Source organism: Ovis aries, chromosome 20 (genome assembly GCF_016772045.2).
Source record: "Ovis aries strain OAR_USU_Benz2616 breed Rambouillet chromosome 20, ARS-UI_Ramb_v3.0, whole genome shotgun sequence".
Taxonomy (NCBI): Eukaryota; Metazoa; Chordata; class Mammalia; order Artiodactyla; family Bovidae; genus Ovis; species Ovis aries.
In genome coordinates, this window is record NC_056073.1 from 28,443,990 (window position 1) to 28,459,910 (window position 15,921).

The following is a 15,921-nucleotide window of genomic DNA, read 5'->3' on the forward strand; positions in this document are numbered from 1 at the left end:
GTCCAATGTAGTTATTAAGTGAAAATTTCCCCCAGAATTTAGTTTATGAAAAATCCAAGTATTTGTGGTAAAAAGAGTGATAAAGTTTCAGTTGGATAACTTTATATTGGTCATGCCATCTTTTTGTACAAGTTCAACTAATGTAAGAAATATGACTTTAAACCTGCTCGCTGGTTTGCGTTCTCTATATAACACTCTCACCAATCAAGCTGTAGATTTCGAAAGAAATTTAGAGATTTTAAATTTTATAATTCTAGCTCAGACAATCATGTGCTGGCTTATGTTTATAAACAGGACTATTGTTGTAAGGGGCAGCATGAACAAAAGTGGCTTATATTTCTAGTAATTTTACATGATTCATAATAGGAATACTGATATTTTACCTAACTGCAATATTTACTGCAGGTATCAGTTTTAAGCATATTTTTTTTACAATTATATTTAAATAATACAATTTCTTACATTTGGGATTTTATGTGTATGGTACTTATATTAGTCAAAGTAACATAGGTTTTTCTGCAGTAATAAATCAATTCCAAATCCCAGTGATTTTAAACAAAATACTTGGACTTCCCTCGTAGCTCAATCGGTAAAGAATCTGCTTGCAATGCAGGAGACATGGGTTAGATTCCTGGGTTCGATTCCTGGGTCAGGAAGATCCCATGGAGAAGGAAATGGCAATCCACTCCAGTATCCTTGCCTGGAAAATCCCATGGACAGAGGAGCCTGGTGGGCTACAGTTCATGGGGTCGCAAGAGTTGGACACGACAATTATTTCCAATAATTGGGGGATCCATATTTTATCTATCTTGGGATCCAGTCATCTCAAAATATGGCTTAGATGAAGAATGCAAGAAGTAGGAAAAATTGTTAATTTTTTTATTTTTATTTTTTAAATTTTATTTTTACTTTATTTTACTTTACAATACTGTATTGGTTTTGCCATACATTGACATGAATCCACCACGGGTGTATACAAGCTCCCAATCCTGAATGCCCCTCCCACCTCCCACCCCATATCATCTCTCTGGGTCATCCCCATGCACCAGCCCCAAGCATCCTGTATCCTGTATTGAACATAGACTGGCACTTCGTTTCTTACATGATAGTATACATGTTTCAATGTCATTCTCCCAAATCATCCCACCCTCTCCTCTCCCTCAGAGTCCAAAAGTCCGTTCTATACATCTGTGTCTCTTTTGCTGTCTCGCATACAGGGTCATCATTACCATCTTTCTAAATTCCATATATATGTGTCAGTATACTGTATTGTTGTTTTTCTTTCTGGCTTACTTCACTCTGTATAATCAGCTCCAGTTTCATCCATCTCATTAGAACTGATTCTAATGTATTCTTTTAATGGCTGAGTAATACTCCATTGTGTATATGTACCACAGCTTTCTTATCCATTCATCTGCTGATGGACATCTAGATTGTTTCCATGTCCTGGCTATTATTAACAGTGCTGTGATGAACATTGGGGTACATGTGTCTCTTTCAATTCTGGTTTCCTTGGTGTGTATGCCCAGCAGTGGATTAAAGATCTAAATGTAAGACCAGAAACTATAAAACTCCTAGAGGAGAACATAGGCAAAACACTCTCAGACATAAATCACAGCAGGATCCTCTATGATCCACCTCCCAGAATTCTGGAAATAAAAGCAAAAATAAACAAATGAGATCTAATTAAAATTAAAAGCTTCTGCACAACAAAGGAAAATATAAGCAAGGTGAAAAGACAGCCTTCTGAATGGGAGAAAATAATAGCAAATGAAGCAACTGACAAACAACTAATCTCAAAAATATATAAGCAACTTATGCAGCTCAATTCCAGAAAAATAAACGACCCACTCAAAAAATGGGCCAAAGAACTAAATAGACATTTCTCCAGTGAAGACATACGGATGGCTAACAAACACATGAAAAGATGCTCAACATCACTCATTATTAGAGAAATGCAAATCAAAACCACAATGAGGTACCACTTCACACCAGTCAGAATGGCTGCGATCCAAAAATCTGCAAGCAATAAATGCTGGAGAGGGTGTGGAGAAAAGGGAACCCTCCTACACTGTTGGTGGGAATGCAAACTAGTACAGCCACTATGGAGAACAGTGTGGAGATTCCTTAAAAAATTGCAAATAGAACTACCTTATGACCCAGCAATCCCAGTGCTGGGCATACGCACTGAGGAAACCAGAATTGAAAGAGACACATGTACCCCAATGTTCATTGTAGCACTGTTTATAATAGCCAGGACATGGAAACAACCTAGATGTCCATCAGCAGATGAATGGATAAGAAAGCAGTGGTACATATACACAATGGAGTATTACTCAGCCGTTAAAAAGAATTCATTTGAATCCGTTCTGATGAGATGGATGAAACTGGAGCTGATTATACAGAGTGAAGTAAGCCAGAAAGAAAAACACCAATACAGTATACTAACACAAATATATGGAATTTAGAAAGATGGCAATGACGACCCTGTATGCAAGACAGGGAAAAAGACAGAGATGTGTATAACGGACTTTTGGACTCAGAGGGAGAGGGAGAGGGTGGGATGATTTGGGAGAATGGCATTGTAACATGTATACTATCATGTAAGAATTGAATCGCCAGTTAATGTCTGACGCAGGATACAGCATGCTTGGGGCTGGTGCATGGGGATGACCCACAGAGATGTTATGGGGCGGGAGGTGGGAGGGGGGTTCATGTTTGGGATCGCAAGTAAGACTTAAAGATTTTAAAATTAAAATAAAGTAAAATGAAAAAAAAGACCACAATGAGGTACCATTTCACACCAGTCAGAATGGCTGTGATCCAAAACTCTACAAGCAATAAATGCTAGAGAGGATGTGGAGAAAAGGGAACCCTCCACTGTTGGTGGGAATGCAAACTAGTACAGCCACTATGGAAAACAGTGTGGAGATTCCTTAAAAAATTTGTTTTTTTTAAAAACTGTCAATCCAGAAAAGACATGTATCTGTTAGACTCACATTTTATTTTCCTGAATTATGTGGTCCCAAAGGAATTAGAAGGTAGATGTTAAAATGGGATATATCACACATGGTAGGAAAGAGGAATCTGTGTAGTGCCACATTATCCAACACTTGATTTGTTTTTAACATCGTTGGGAATTTTCTAGTGCTCCTCTAATAAATAGACACTAGACTTTGTTTTGAAGTAGATAATTTTACCTTGTTAACTATGCTTCACTACTGCTCTTTCTATATCACAAAATATTTTTCAGTTTAATGACTTACTGATATTTATAAAATTTACTAATATAAAATTTAATAAATTTACTGATGTTTTAGTAATACTTGTAAATATATTTAAATTTTTTCATTAATTGTGTTTTCAACATTGCACTATATTTATTTACCTGCTTGACAGTACCTGTACTGTAATTCATTTAACTGTGTATTTTAATATATAAAATTCTAAAATATCAGATATCATTTGTGTAAAAATATCAAAAATTCAGAATTTTTTAAGTCTCAAGGTTTTACTCTGGTATGTCAGTAATACTGAAGGTAAATCGAAACATACCCTTAGGATTTGGGAGGGCATATCGGAAGCAACCTCCAACAGCAGCACTAACTTTTTTTGTGGTCCCATGTTTTTGCTTAAAAATGTATGCAACTTCCACAGCATAATAGATCCATGTTTGTTCCAATACAAAATAGTAGTTCCAATGTTCATTTATTTAAATTTTATCTAGACTGTCAAGCAAAACTAATAAACTCAAGAAGATGTAGCATTTTTATTTAATAAGCTCAAATACCTTCTGAGAAGTACAACATACAAGCTCTGATAAATACTCTGCTTTATCAAGAATGAATAAATTAATATTATAAACTTTTTAATATAAATATCAGCATAGATATTATATTATTAATATAGTGACATGAAGTCCTGTGTAAAAATTGACCATGAATTGTGACAAACACTGTTATCAATTTTTTTTAAAGTTTAGTATGCTTTTCCACATTATGTTAGAATTGAGGAAACAGATTTTCTTTCTCTAATATAGCTGCTGCTGCTGCTGCTAAGTCGCTTCACTCATGTCTGACTCTGTGCGACCCCATAGACCACAGCCCACCAGGCTCCCTTGTCCTTGGGATTCTCAAGGCAAGAACACTGGAGTGGATTTCCCTCTCCAATGCATCAAAGTGAAAAGTGAAAGTGAAGTCTCACAGTCATGTCCGACTCTTAGCTACCCCATGGACTGCAGCCTACAGGCTCCTCCGTCCATGGGATTTTCCAGGCAAGAGTACTGGAGTGGGTTGCCATTGCCTTTTCCGCTAATATAGCTAGGAACCTTCATTTCTTTAAAATCCATTTCCTTCTATTTTGGCTTCATCTGTCTCCCAGTTGGACCACAGAAAGCGGAAGTGTTCACTGAACTTAACTGACACAAAGTAGATCTTTGCACTGTTCTTTTTAGGAGGAGAATGGAGGGTCGCAGTGGAAAAAAAGAGAAAAAGGAACAGTTCTAGATTCAATCATGTTGGGTGCATTTACTAAACATTTATCCTGTCCAAAGCACGAAAGAGAAATCTGCAGAAATCTGAGAGATTACACATATGAATGTTATACGGGCTTGGGAAGGATTTATATTGAAAGGCAATGAGTTGATAAAGTGTTCAAATATAACCCACCTGAGAGAAGGACACCTCATGTGATTGGTGTTAACCAGTGATTTCAGAAAAACAAATTCTAAATGCAGTCAAATATACTGAGTAGGAAAACACCAAGATTCTTACTGCTATGTGAGGAGAAAAGAGAAATTCATAGGAAATATTCCATTATATGAGGTGATCTCGATTTACTGGAATATTTCATCTTTGGGAGGGAGAATTTTTGCATATTTTAATTACATCCTGTCTTCAGTATTTGCAATTCAAAATTTTACATAATTTTTGGCAATGTTGAATGCACATAGATTGTTATTGTTCTTAGTCATATACCAATTTAATTCAGATTCCAGAATTCATACCATCCAGTGTATTTATTCTCCAAAATTAAGGAATCTGATGAAACACTGATGGATTTTGAGAAATTCATGTTTAGTAAGACCTTAGAGATTACCTTATAAAGGGACTGTGATTCATTACTTTGAAATAACTAGAGGACTAAAATAAGTAAAAATGGTTAAATGATTTTGGAAAGGATGAATTTATAAAGAAAGTTTGGGTATGTGTACTAAAAAAGAGAGATTGGCAGAAATTCTACTGATCCTCAGAATACTACTCTGTAATGACTCATATGGGAAAAGAATTATATACAGTTCTATGAATTTAGAATTAAAATTTAGAATTAAATTTGTTTTATAGGCCACAGAACTATAGTATTACATATTAAATTTAAAGTTTGCTAAGAAAGGCAATTTCAAGCACCTTTGAATTAAGGCAAGTGTTAACGTCCCTATATGGTGGCAAAAAACTATAGTCAAAGATAATGAATGGTTTTCCCCAAAAGGCACACATATGTTTATCACTTTATCTATGGGGCTAAATATACTCATTAATGAAGAAAAAGAAAAAGATTTGATTTGCATTCCAGGCAATGATGGTGAGTTTTTACTGAACTCACTCTTTTTTTTAGGCATGTTTAACTAATATGCATTTGCAAGGCAGTTGGCTATAAGACCTTTATTTCAAGTAAAGCTAAGAAGTCAACCAAGGCTTTAAACTCAATGTGATTTTCTCATAACTCCTACATTGAACTAGGCCCAACTTACCCAGTCAAGTGGTAAAGGAAGTTGTCTCTTTAAACTCATAAATTACTAGTAAGTTTTCTTGAGTTAGAGTATTTTCAGCCTTAGGTGTTTTCATCATTGTTCACTGTTCAAAGCATCTTTCTGCTTTTTTCTCTCTTCCTCTACAGTAAGTTTCATTTATATTTGCCCTGACCTCATTGTTGTTTATCATATGAGTGTAAGACTGGCTTAGGTTTATGGCAAAAGTAACATTTAAAATCACTGAGTCTAAAATTTTTATGTATTTCCCTTTGTATCTATCTGTCTTATATGGTTTTCCCCTAAATTTTCTTGATTTCACTTGCCTCTGGGGCCTTTGGTGGATGACATAATTGGACATTGACTGTTAGAAGATGACTAAATGCTGTCAATACATGTTGGTTAAAGTTAACTCAGGATAGTAGTGGCCTTTTTAAAAACATGGGATCACTCCCAGTTTACTTGGGATTCACTTAGAAACAGTATATGCCAAATATACCATTTAAAGCTTTCTAAATATCTTTTCTCTAGCTATTACACCAGGTTTTTCCACTGAATCTAAGTTAACTAGTCTTAAGGGTTAGGAAAAAATTGATATGACTTGGTAAGATCCAATATTGCAAAAACAGTCTCAAAAGTAGATAAAGGCTGTGGGGAGATCATTAAGAGTTGATGGTTTCTTTCTTTGTCCTGTTTCACCTGTGAACTTTATGACACTGTCCTCTCGTCACTTCCATCTCTGAAATCTTTGAAAGGCAGAAACAGTCATCCTTACTTCTCAGGTCTTCTCTTCAAAGATCATCTTGTCCTGACCCAAAATTCCTTAGTTAGTGCCCTTCTAAGGGCAGCTTTGACATCCTTGTTCCTCAGTGTATAGATAAATGGATTGAGTGTGGGTGTGACGATTCCATAGAAGAGCGCCATGATCTTTCCTCTGTCCCGTGAATAGCTAGAGGGAGGCTGGACATACATAGTGATGGCTGTAAAGTAGAAGAGAGAGACCACCAGCAAATGTGAAGCACAGGTATTAAAGGCCTTCCAGCGACTTTCAGCAGAGCGGATTTTCATTACTGCCTGGGCAATGAACACATAAGTACCCAAGATGAGGGAGAGGGGCACCAGAAGTAGCAAAGCCCCTAGCACGTTGAGTTCAGCCTCATTCACATGGGTATCTGTACAAGCTAGTTTCAGAAGAGCAGGAACTTCACAGAAGAAATGGTCCATCACCCTCTGTCCACATCTTGGGGTCAACACGGTGAGAGTGGACTGAACAAGGGAGTTAGCAAAGCCACTAATCCAGGTCCCAGTGGCCATGTGGATACAACGCCTCTGGTTCATGATGACTGGGTAGCGAAGGGGCTTGCAAATAGCAGCATAACGGTCAAAGGCCATGACGGCTAGAAGTATGCATTCTGTAGAACCCAAGGCCATGAAAATATAGAGCTGGGCAACACAACCACCATAGCTAATGGTCTTTTCTGGTCCCCAAAGATTGACTAGCATCTGTGGGACAGTACTGGTAGTATAGCAGAGATCCAGAAGGGATAGATTAGAGACAAAAAAGTACATGGGACTGTCCAGCTGGGGATCCAGGCGAGAAACTATGATAATAGAGATATTTCCAAACAGGGCAAAGATGTAAGCCACCAGAAAGATTACAAAGAGTGGTGTTTCCAGCCAGGATCGATCAGAAAATCCCAGTAAGATAAAATCATCTAGTGAGCTCTGATTACTGACCCACATATTGGCACTGATGGGAGAAATTCCAGCTGAGACCTCTAAACACCCACTTCTCTAAGGATGGGAATCAATGATAAAAGGAAGTCACTGGAAACTAAAAACCAGAGATGCTAAGATGAAACTCTCATTTCTGCCTTAATCTGCATCTATATTCCAATTATGATGAAATATCAAGCCAACATTATCAGTGTAATATTGAAAGATTATTAATAAAAGAATAAAAAGAACCAGCAAAGTAATTGGGAAATTTTCCTTATGTGATGAATGTCTTCTAGTTAGTTATCATTCCTTTGGATTTTGTTATCTTCTCTTCTAAAAAGTTTCAATAAAACTACCACCAACCTTACTTCTCATAAATATTTAACAAAAACATCAGAATATAGATGAAAACAGATTGTAAGAAGGCAGAGTTTCCCAAATATAGGTTGAGCAAAGGACAGCATGAAGAAGGCAGGTGGATCAGCAGTCCAGGGGGAGTCAAGGCATTTTGGTATCTTCATCTTCCTCAAACTGATCCTAGTCAGAAACATCATGGGAACTGGAGCATGTCATAGATTTGGCACAGTGAAAATATGGAATATCAGGACTCCTTTTACCTCTTCCAAGCACTAGTGCTGATCCTATTAAGAAAATTTGAAAGTAGGAGGAAGAAACAAAAAATTCAAACAAGATAACATACAAAACAATCAAGCATTGGAAACTTGCTTGCTCTGAAATGCTACTCAACAGATATCTAAATAAATTTGATCAATTTCTAACCTGAGTGAAAACACCAGAAAGAGTTTCAAATACTTGGCTCCTTTAAGTAAATTTCTCTTATTTTTATATACAAATTTCTAACTCCTCAAGATAAATAAGAGCACATTAAACATTCCCCCTCTCCCTTCCTTCTTTATTTTGTTTTCTTACTTACTAATTATAATATTTCTACCATTTGAGTTGCCACTATCTCACTCTTCCCGCATCAAAATCACATGATTCCTTTATTATAGATTTCTGCAGGAAATTCTGATGATTAATTTTTTATTCTGTAAAATCTCTTTAGATTTGATTCACTGGTCATGGCAAATTCTGCATTTTAAGTTACTTTATAAAAGACATTTTCCTTCTTCCTTCAAATCCCAGTGATTCCTTTTACTAGATGAGTGATTTTAGAAATGTCATTTAATCCTTTTGTACTTCAGTCTTCTTTTCTCTAAAATGAGCATAATTATACGCATCTACTTAGAGAAGGCAATGGCACCCCACTCCAGTACTCTTGCCTGGAAAGTCCCATGGGTGGAGGAGCCAGGTGGGCTGCAGTCCATGGAGTCGCTAGGCGTCGGACACGAATGAGTGAATTCACTTTCACTATTCACGTTCATGCATTGGAGAAGGAAATGACAACCCACTCCAGTGTTCTTGCCTGGAGAATCCCAGGGACAGGGAAGCCTGGTGGGCTGCCGTCCATGGGGTCACACAGAGTCGGACACGACTGGAGTGACTTAGCAGTAGCAGTATATGCATCTCATAGGACTAAGTGATTTAATGCAAACTCAGTTATTTTCATATGCTAATAATTCAATAACTGATTTCTTTCCAAAATTATGAATTCCCTAAAACATTGGACTTTCCTTATTTTTGTGCATCTATAAACAGTGTAGAAAGGTATTTTTAACAGATAATTAATAAATACTGACATAATAAATATGATGTGACTACTAGGAAAATAGCCCTGGAACCTCTGATACTTATTTTTCTGATTCTCTTAATTGGCCTTATATTATAATCTTCTTGTGTCCTTAACATGGTAGAATTATTGGATTTAGTTGGTCAGGTTTTTTTTTTTTTTTTTTTCACATTGGTGTCATTGAGCTGTGGAATTAGACAGTGTGTAGGGGTGGGGGGGTGGTGAGTGACAGTGAGAAATCATAGGAAGAAGGGCTTGCTTCATAGACCAAAGCTCAGAATTGTTAACTCTAAAACAGAGCTTCTTACCCATCTGTCTCACACTTCTGATTTCTTTGCTCTGGTTATAGAATCACAATTTTGGGGGGATCCTTATTGTCATCTTTGAATTACAATTGCTGATGCATCATCCAAGTTGTCAGACTGGACCAACTATTCTTTAACATTGTCTCTTGCATCTATCCATTAAATTAATATCTACACAGAAAAGTTAAAACAGACACAGTGAAAATAATTAAATGTTCCATGGCTTCTAGCTTTCAAAGTGATGTCCTCACTTACAATGGCTCTCTCATCTTCAAAGCATCTTAACATGTTTGTAGAACAGTCTTTCCTTAGTTCAAATCTGATCATGCACACACATCTCAGCTCAAAATTCAGCAGTGAATCTCCACATTGTAATACCTTTTATAAAAATGCAGACTTGATTCAATGCCTCTTATAATCATGGCTCAAACCATTCCATTTTATCCAAACTTTTTATTCTCTCACTGGCGTTTATGCTGATATGAGACACCGTTGTTGCTTTCCATCCTGTAAGGGCCATTTCAAGTACTAAAGTGTTCCAAATTATTCCCCACTCTCCTTTTTTTCTGTCCCTGACTTGGGAAGATCTCCTGGAGAAGGAAATGGCAATCCACTACAGTATTTCTTGTCTGAAAAATCCCATGGACAGAGGAGACTGGTGGGCTATAGCCCATGGGATCACAAAGAGTTGGACACAACTGGATGACTATGCACTCCTTTTCTAATTCTCTAGAGCACTTTATTTGTAATTCCCTTTTGGTACACTCCATATTTTATAAAAATTATATATATATATATACATATATATATATATAATTTGTTTTTGTTTCTGTACCTGTCCTATTTTCCTGACCAGATGGATTGTCTACTCTTAAAGAGTAAACATGTGATAGAGGTAAGAATGTATGCTAAACATAACAAGAGTTTACTACATTTTAATTTCCTCTTGATGAAAGTGAAAGAGGAGAGTGAAAAAATTGGCTTAAAACTCAACATTCACAAAATGAAGATCATGGCATCTGGTCCCATCATTTCATGGCAAATAGATGGGGAAACAGTGGAAACAGTGTCAGACTTTATTTTGGGGGGCCCCCAAATCACTGCAGATGGTGATTGCAGCCATGAAATTAAAAGACGCTTACTCTTTGGAAGAAAAGTTATGACCAACCTAGATAGTATATTCAAAAGTAGAGACATTACTTTGCCGACTAAGGTCCATCTAGTCAAGGCTATGGTTTTTCCAGTGGTCATGTATGGACGTGAGAGTTGGACTATAAAGAAAACTGAGTGCTGAAGAATTAATGCTTATGAACTGTGGTGTTGGAGAAAACTCTTGAGAGTCCCTTGGACTGCAAGGATATCCAACTAGTCCATCCTAAAGGAGATCGGTCCTAGTTGTTCATTGGAAAGACTGACGTTGAATCTGAAACACCAATACTTTGGCCACCTCATGTGAAGAGCTGACTGATTTGAAAAGACCCTGATGCTGGGAAAAATTGAAGGCAGGAGGAGAAGGGGATGACAGAGGATGAGATGGTTGGATGGCATCAATGACTCAATGGACATGGATTTGGGTAAACTCTGGGAGTTAGTGATGGACAGGGAGGCCTGGTGTGCTGTGATTCATGGGGTCACAAAGAGTCGGACATGACTGAGCAACTGAACTGAATTAACTTTAATTCAATTGAAACCAACAACTGTGAACCTCTTCCCTTTGGATTTCCTATATGTTAAATTATGTTAACACTCTTGAATTTATGACCTCAATCCATTTCATTGCTATTTTGTCACAACAGAACCAAGATACAGCTTTACTTTTTCATTCATACCCCAAAACGAAAGCAGAGTTTAAATATACCCTGTTTTACCCTTAGAGCAAATGTTTTAAGGCTTTTCTGCTCATTCCCAAAATAATGCAACTAATCAATCAATAAATACATTTATTTTACTTTCAAAATCAATGGATTTTGATTGCCACTTCAAACTCCATACTGCTGCATGATAATTGGATCAAGAAAAAAACTATAATGTTAAGGGAAATATAAGCAGTAGCTGAAATATTAGTAGGACTACTTACATGGTAAAATTATATAAAGATGTTTCTGGAAATTTTCAAGTGCCTGTGAACTTCTACGGAAAGTCAAGTTGATTATCTTCTGAGACTCCCCCTTATAAATCCTATCCTTATATGTAGAATAACACTCTTCATTTAAAACTGGTCTTATCCACTGTCTTTTCTTCTCCCATTTTTTATCATATGATAGTGGGACTTTAGAAATAGAATCTTGGAAATATGATTATGCTTGGCATTATATTTTATTTGCAAAGAGATGGCACAGATATCATTGCCAGTTGATTAGAGAATTATAGAAATAAAACATAGGATCCTGATTCAACATTGAGAAACATTTTTATCTTTATACGTAATGTCTGAACCAAATTTTGCCTCATCCATTTTGATCAAAGAAAAATCACTCACGTGTTGCAGGGTTACTTTATAGAAGGATGCCCCTCAAGGAGCACATGAGTATTTCCAATTAGAATCATAAAAGATACAATTATAGAATTCACCCTCTCTGAATTGCTTTCTTGCTAAATAAAGACTCAGGATCTCATTTTGTAGTTACCTGCACTCAGACACTATTTTCAAATCTAAAGAAAGCTGAAAATTTTCTCCTACTTTTCACAGATTACTGCTATGCTATTTTCCCAATCTTTATTATTTTCTCTTATATCCCTCTAAATGGATCCAGCATGCCTTTAAGTTTCTGAGATAAGCTTGGACTGTTATGAATAAAATCAAATCACATATTTATTCCAGAAAGAGTAAAAATTTTAAAAGGAAAATATGTAGCATGTTTCATTGGTTTTCAGAATACATGACAGCATTCCTAAACATTGAAGGCATATTGAAACATAGTGACAAAATAAGTGATGATAAAATGATAGCAACAGATAAAGAAAGAGGGGGGAAAATGAAGAAAGAAAATAGGGAGAGAGGGAGTTTCCTGGTGGTCCAGTGGTTAAGACTCTGTGCTTCCACTGCAGGGGATATGGGTTGGATCCCTGGTCAGGGAGCTAAGATCTCTCATGCTATGTGGCAAGGACAGAAAGAAAAAAAAAAGGAATCAATAGAATTATTTAGGAAAAAGAAAGAAAAATGGGAATGAGAGAGAAAAGATATACATAGACAGAAAGAGCATACTGTTTTGTCCAGCACATTGCAGATGATCAGTTAAATGTGTCTTCTGAATATGCAACAGGAGAGAGAAACAGAAAAAAGTAGAATGCAAAGATTACAGGGGTGAGCCCAAATCCAGTAGTTGTTAATTTGCCTGGAAAGGGCTGTGGGGAGTTTTTGCCTTTCTGGTTGTGTATGAAAATTATGGGATTAGTAGAGCTTAATTTGTCTAAATAGGAAGTTAAAGGAAATGCTGATGAACCCCCCAGAGGATGAGAAAATAGAGCTGGGAAGACAGAAGAATCTGTGCTTCTCCACAAATAGGACCTGCAAAGGAATGAAAGGGCAGCAAGAAAGAAGTATCTTAAAACATGGCTTAAGGAAACATTGGCCATTTTTATAGATGTTTGCATCCTGATATACTCTTTAACAACTTCATAAGCATGATTCAAATATAATATGTTATGACAAAATAAAACAATTCATTTCACCTCTAATTTATTTCAGATATTATCTGAGGATCTTTGCTGTGATCTCAATGCCATGCTCTCTGCCTATTGGATTCCTTTGTTCTAAATTGTCATAGATTTAAACAGTCTGATTTGTTTGAATAATAGGACCTTCAGAGCTTAATTGCTATCTAGACAAAATCAATATCTTGCTGTTCACAAACTTTGTAATACAAATAGCAGTTTTAATCTAGAGAACTGATTAAAAAAAGAACACCTAAAGATATTTAAATGAAAATATAAAGTCCCAAAGGTACCTAACACTAATAGTAAATTTATATTTTTCCATAGCTTTCCTCATAATAAAATAATGTATACCTAGGATTTAGAAACACCAAAATATATCAAATTTCCCATAAATATATATGTAACCATATATATATATATATATACACACACACACATATATATATTTGCTTTGGTACTTATGTAGCAATCTTCCTCACATGTATATTTGTTTTCTTATCATAGTAACCTTCTAAATTAAAAAAAGATTTTTTTTTTTAATGATAGAAGAGAAGAAACTCGAACAGCAAGAAGTTACAGGACTTACCCAAGTATATAAACCTAGAAAATTCAGAAGCAAAAATTTGGATAAAATAAGATTTTGAATCCTAGGTCTGTACACTTTTCCTAATTTCATTGTTCTCCTCTCAAACAAAAATATATGAACCAACCTTTTAAAATTAAAAGAAAATCACTTAGCGTTCTACTGCTGAATGGTCCTTTACTCCATCTTATAAAGCAACCAATGACAGAGCAAGGTGACTTGATTTTTTACTATCCTTACCTCCCCAAATTCCTTCTGCACTTACTTGATGTTGAGTTGTAATTCATCAGTTGTTCAGTGCATGACAGAGTGGGGGAGTTACGGGAGACTGACCTGTGGCTGAAACAATACCATAATACCCAGACCTTGGTTTTCTGTTTGCATTTCTTCTCAGTTCTGCAGAGTTTCAGCCAGGCTCTCTCTGACCTACTGAAGGGTCAACTTTAAGAAGCTAAGTTCAATTTAAGGTTATCCATAGAATTCATAGATCCACAGGAAGCTCTCCCAGGAGTTGTCATGCTATTCCTATCTTGGCTCATCCTTCCATTTAAACCTCCGAGATTCAGCATAATTAACATTTATACCACCAGCATGTCCAGGAGAAAAAACCAGAGGGACTAGAAGGTGAGACAACTGCAAAGACAACCAGGGAAATGTTTCTAATGATACCCAAACATTGGGCATATCAGTATGGAGAGTCATCTAAGAGGAAACCAAATTAATTCCAATAAGATTTAGTGGTTGTTGATATTTTATATTAATAATTATATTAATACATATTGATAATTACATTAATATAGAGTATATGGTGTGTAGATATTATATATAATTTTATATATTATAGATTAATTTATATATTATATATTATATTAATACATTAATGTATGTCAATATATTAATAACTACATTAATAATATGCAATATTAAATAGGTAAAACCATACTTTATATATGCTTACTATTCTGAGAAAAATAGGATAACTAGGTATAGTTGCAAAAGTAATCTTTCTAAATTATGATTCTTTTCATGTTTCACCACCATAGTGACTCCTCATTCTCACTCTATATTTGTATTTATTATAAAAGCTATTTAATCAACATAAGACGTCTATTTATTTGGTAGTCATAGTCACTGTATAAATTAGGGGTATACATTTTGATAATTTAGGTTTGAAAGTGAAGTCGCTCAGTCGTGTCAAACTCCTTGCGACCCTGTGGGACTGTAGGCCACCAGACCAGGCTCCTGCATCCATGGGATTTCCCAGGCAAGAATACTGGAGTGGGTTGCTATTTCCTTCTCCAAAATTTAGGTTTAGCTAATGATAATTCTAAAACTCAGAAAAATAAAATAACTTGCCCAAAATATACAGCCAAGTAAAATCAGAATCTGTTCAGTCGCCCATTCATGTCCAACTCTTTGTGACCCCGTGGGCTGCAGCACACCAGGCTTCCTTGGCCATCACCAACTCCTGGAGCTTGCTCAAACTCATGTCCATCAAGCCAGTAATGCCATCCAACTATCCCATCTGCTGTCGTCTCCTTCTCCTGCCTTCAATCTTTCCCAACATCCGGATCATTTCCAGTGAGTCAGTTCTTTGCATCAGGTGGCCAAAGTAGTGGAGATTCAGCTTCAGCATTAGTCCTTTCAATGAATATTCAGGGCTAATTTCCTTAGGATTGACTGGTTTGATCTCCTTGAAGTCCAAGGGACTCAACCAGGAATAAAACTAGTGCTTCTAAATTCGATCTAGGTTTTCTTCCTCCAAGTTACTGAGCAATACTAATCCAGACTCCCCAGTTCAAATGTCAAAATTAAAATTCAACATGTTTTTATCCAGTGTCTCTGCTGTATTAGCCTTCCTTTTTTTCTTTCACAATACATGTGGAGTAGGAAAAGTAATGGACATATAGCTGCTGTGGTTGTTTATAAATATTAAATCTGTAATTTTGGACAAATAACCCCAAAAGCCAGACTTTGTACTTCTTTATCATAAAAATTCTGGTTATTCAACTCCTGACTTACTTGGCTTTAGATTATGATATGAAATTAATTTTTTGAAAGGAATTTCTATTAGGCTTCAGAAATAAACCCAAATGTGCACGAAGGTTTATTTTACAATAAAGGTAGAACTTTATATTATTATAATTTCATGTCATCAAGACAGTTTTTTAATAGAATGTGATTGTGCCAACTGATTAAAATCTTTTAAAAAAGGTCATAA

General features: G+C 35.9%; 1 protein-coding gene across 1 annotated transcript; it reads right to left on the minus strand.

Annotated features, from left to right (window-relative positions):
- Positions 1 to 6,544: 6,544 nt before the first annotated feature.
- LOC101115411 (olfactory receptor 2B2-like) lies at positions 6,545 to 7,489 on the minus strand. Its single transcript, XM_004019293.5, has one exon. It carries the CDS (start codon positions 7,487 to 7,489, stop codon positions 6,545 to 6,547), a length of 945 nt encoding a protein of 314 aa, XP_004019342.3.
- Between the last annotated feature and the right edge of the window lie 8,432 nt (positions 7,490 to 15,921).

Bases quoted from the DNA above. Each gene is read 5' to 3' on its own strand.
- LOC101115411 (XM_004019293.5), bottom strand. From the start codon at position 7,489: ATGTGGGTCAGTAATCAGAGCTCACTAGATGATTTTATCTTACTGGGA.